Source organism: Meleagris gallopavo, chromosome Z (assembly GCF_000146605.3).
Source record: "Meleagris gallopavo isolate NT-WF06-2002-E0010 breed Aviagen turkey brand Nicholas breeding stock chromosome Z, Turkey_5.1, whole genome shotgun sequence".
In the NCBI taxonomy this organism is placed as follows: domain Eukaryota; kingdom Metazoa; phylum Chordata; class Aves; order Galliformes; family Phasianidae; genus Meleagris; species Meleagris gallopavo.
The window spans coordinates 44400674-44404490 of record NC_015041.2 but is presented as its reverse complement, the minus strand read 5'-3'; the positions used below and the strand labels follow the sequence as shown (position 1 = coordinate 44404490).

The 3817-nt window shown below is 35.3% G+C and overlaps 1 protein-coding gene across 4 annotated transcripts in view; it reads left to right on the top strand.

Moving 5' to 3' along the window:
• The window catches only part of PPIP5K2 (diphosphoinositol pentakisphosphate kinase 2), a 90280-nt gene that overhangs the window by 80612 nt on the left and 5851 nt on the right, over nucleotides 1–3817 (top strand). The window contains exons 27-28 of one of the 4 annotated variants that reach the window (XM_019610574.2): nucleotides 794–913; nucleotides 1800–1862. The exons of 1 other annotated variant lie outside the window; for it this stretch is intronic. In XM_019610574.2, the coding sequence (XP_019466119.1) occupies nucleotides 794–913; nucleotides 1800–1862 (183 nt within the window). The remainder of the gene's footprint in view (nucleotides 1–793; nucleotides 914–1799; nucleotides 1863–3817) is intronic. 2 more of the 4 variants (XM_019610575.2, XM_031557341.1) reach the window with 2 other exon arrangements.

Below are 3817 nucleotides of genomic sequence, written 5' to 3'. Positions count from 1 at the left end.
TTCTCCATTTCAGTCAATGTCCTATGTAAATTCCGGATACAGTGAATTATGAAAGTTATTTTTCTCTATGTGGCTTTCAGTGATTTGTCAAAACTTCCATTCCAGTGGCAGGATTGTATGAGTTGTAACAAAGGACTGTTACTTGCATGGAGATGTACCAATGTCTTCTCTGGAAAGGAAGTCAAGCTAAACACTGTAAACTCTTAGACGTTTTCAATTTCTGACATTGTCAATGATGGTAGATGGACTATGAATAGAGTATTTCCAATTTGATTTATGTTTTGTTTGAGTTAAAGGGGAAATATTTCCATATCTGTGGAAATGCGTGCATACTTCATTGCAGCCTGTCATTTCAAAAGCTGATTTGGATGAAAGCAATGAGCAGTATTTTCCCAGTTCATATTGTTTCAGAACTGCAGGTTTTAAAGCACACAAGACTCACATCATCTTCTTGCTTTTGTTTTTTTGTTTTGGTTAATTATATTTACATTAATGCTAACTAGTAACTTTTCTTTACCAAATGTGAAAACAGGATAAGAAGTCACTATGTTAAACTCAGTCCTCTCTTTGCACATATGGCAGAGAGTGCTGTCTCATGAGTAGAAGCACAATAAATTATGGTAGTTTCAGCCTACAAGTACTTCTGACATTACAAGCATATTGTGAACCTGTCCAAGGCACTGCCAAAAGCTGCCTTTTGTGTGGTAAGAGCCATGTGCTTGCATGCTGCATGTCCCCAATGTGAATGGACGAACACCTGGTTGTTGTATGTATTTTCTCTAACTCCCATCAGGGTCTCACTGTGCGGGCCTGTTTAGCACCTCAGTGCTCGGGGGTTCTTCAAGTGCACCTAACCTACAGGATTATGCTCGTACTCATCGTAAAAAGCTGACTTCTTCTGGCTTCGTAGATGGTATGTGCACACTCTCGCACATGCACGCACAAACCCATGTGCCACATTAAACCTCTAAAGATAAATCTTTTTCTAATGGAATCCTAGAATCCTTTGCCTTAGTATTAGTTATATGAGGTTCTGTTCTTTCATAATTGCCCATAGCTTGCTTATGTGTAACAACAGCATATTTAATTCTCATTTCTGTCTTGAATTGAACATTAGCTCACAAAATTGTAATACGTATCAGATAACTTCAACAAATGTCTTTTTTTAAAAAAAGAAAATTAAGATTTTAGTTTTGAATTTCTTTTCTCATTTTAAATGTCAGGTTTTATCATCAATTATTGATCCTGAAGTAAATTACCTGGAGTAAGAAATGAAAGAAATGACAAAGTGATAATTTAAATACTGATGGTGAAAATTTTAGGATTCCTGACTTGTTTTTCAGTGGGGTTTGTATTACATAAGAGCAGGAGGTTTTCAGTTTTTAATAATCTGGGGTAGAGAAGAAAGTTTTTCACTAGATTTCAGAACATAAATGTTCTGAAGTGCCAGAGGACACCTTTATAGCTCTGAGGTGAGATGGTATTCATGCTGTTTCCCCCTCACTGTTCACTACTCAATGTTCAACTCAAACTTGATATAACGTTGTATGCCAGAATCACCAGCTCATTCTGCTTGTTTTCATACACTTCATTACACATCTTGTAGTTAGCAGCAATCCAAATTTTCTTCTTTTTAACCTCTATTTAGATTTTAGCCGTTTTCCTTGATCCCTTCTGCATGCCACTCAGTTCTAATACTTTCTCATCTTTTTTTTTCTTTCCTCTTCTTTTCCTTTTTTAAAATGTCCCTCTTTTGGTAGCTGTTACAAATTTCAGGTACCTGTTTTTCTCTTTCTTAGACACCACACGCGGTTCTGCTGTTAAAAGGTTTTCTATCTCATTTGCTCGACACCCAACCAATGGTACGTTTTGCTTTTATTTTAAAAACAAAAACAAAAGGTTCCTTGCTTCATCCCTTTTATTTTTATTTCAAATATGGGGTGTACAGTATCATCCAGCCGTCTGTCATTCCTGACTTCAAGCACAATTCCAAATATATTTGTAATCATTAGATATCCTAATCCCCTTCTCTACCATTCATTAGTTAAAATATAACATCAAAATTCATTCCTCAGAAAAATTCTTGAAAAAATTGAAGTGCTACTGTTAATCATGATCTCAGTAATAAATTATTGTCCCCGATTTCTCATGTAATCAAGACTGTATGGAGCAAGATAAAAAACAGAAATAAATCTGATCTTTATTGGGCATACACTTCTTGATAGCTGCCGCTGTTTCTTCTTCACCTTTCTCCTGCTGAGCTGTTTCCCTGATGCAGAATCAGCCACCTGATCCTAAAATAAATCACTGAAATGACAACTTGAGTTTATGACTATCTTCTTGAAGTGATGCTAAATTAAAAATATAAAGAAGACATTTTGTTTCCATTCCTGCTTAATTGCTATATTTATCATCAGATGAAAGTTTATTTTACCTTTTCATGTGTCTCATCAGATGTGCAAATTACTTATATCTTGCACTAAAAAAGTCACAGCAAGAGAATTGCCTGTTGCTTACATTGACCTTTCGAGCTTCAAGAGTGAGAGTTAGATTGTCTTCAGACTAACATATTTACAAAAAAGGTCTCATATAACACATAGGACAGAGGTATATCTTCCTTTTTCTCAGCAAACTATTTCCTGCCTAACTTTATAAATGATTAAATAGGACCAAAATATATCCTGTTCACGAAAACCAAACTCAGTCTTCAGTATCCACCTGATCTTAAAGTAGCTTTTCCAGATTTCTTACCTGTAGTTTTAAAATACGTGAGGCCACTGGCTGAGCTCAGTGATGATGACATCACTGAAACTGCAGTGGAAATCATCAGCATTTTGTGTTAGATTCAAAATGAATTTGTTCAGAAACAAAGTTAAAGAAAGTGTATGTTTTTGTCTTGCTTTGCTAAGAGGCAAGGTAGTCTTTTACTATATTCACTTGGAATACATAGGAAGTTTTTCACACTGCAGTGCTTATTGAAGGAAAATTAGTATACTAGGAAAAATAGGAACCCATTATTTATCTTTAGAGTCAAATCAAGTAATATTTCCAAAACATACAAGGTCAGAAAGGGCTGCATTTGAATATATCAATATAATAATTGCTTACTTTCTGTTCCATTTAGCACTCTCTTTTTGTGACTGCATTCTTTAAAAATAGATCTAAATTGCTTTTAATGAATGCACTGATTGTTCTGATTCATTTAATACGGATGTTTTACCACACATCTTTTACAAGACTAATGCATGCTCCATGAGCTCCTATAGTATCTGAATACATTGCAGATTTCTGAGCTCTCTACTAACATAAGGACATATTGGTGTTGTTTTGTCTGTCCTATGGACTGTCATTTTGATTCTCTTTGTCTCTTTCACTCTGTTTTTCCTTACTTTTATGTTATTATCACACCCTTTAACTCATATCAGACTCCTCCCTCTCCCACCATCTTTAGTTCAAGGAACATGGTGAAACAAGTATCTTCTGACAGTGCTTTACCTTATTTTCTGGGCCTCTGTGCAGAACACCGACACCTCTTTAGGTGCTGGTCCATTTCCTCTGTGGAATTTCTAGGCTTAAGTGGTATGTCTCTACAGCTTTTAAATGTAAGGCAGCAGGGTGGCTTTTTGAGACGCCGCGTAACCCTTTCATTGTCTTGCATTTTGAGGGGGATGATGTTTTATGAGTCAACGTAGACAAAACTCAAAAGTTGTTAGTTTATAGGATATTGCTTTTTTGAAGGGATACTGTCAGGCTTCTTCATCTTTAAAATTCAAATTTGTTTGTCATAAAATTATATTAAAAAGAAGTGTCATAATTT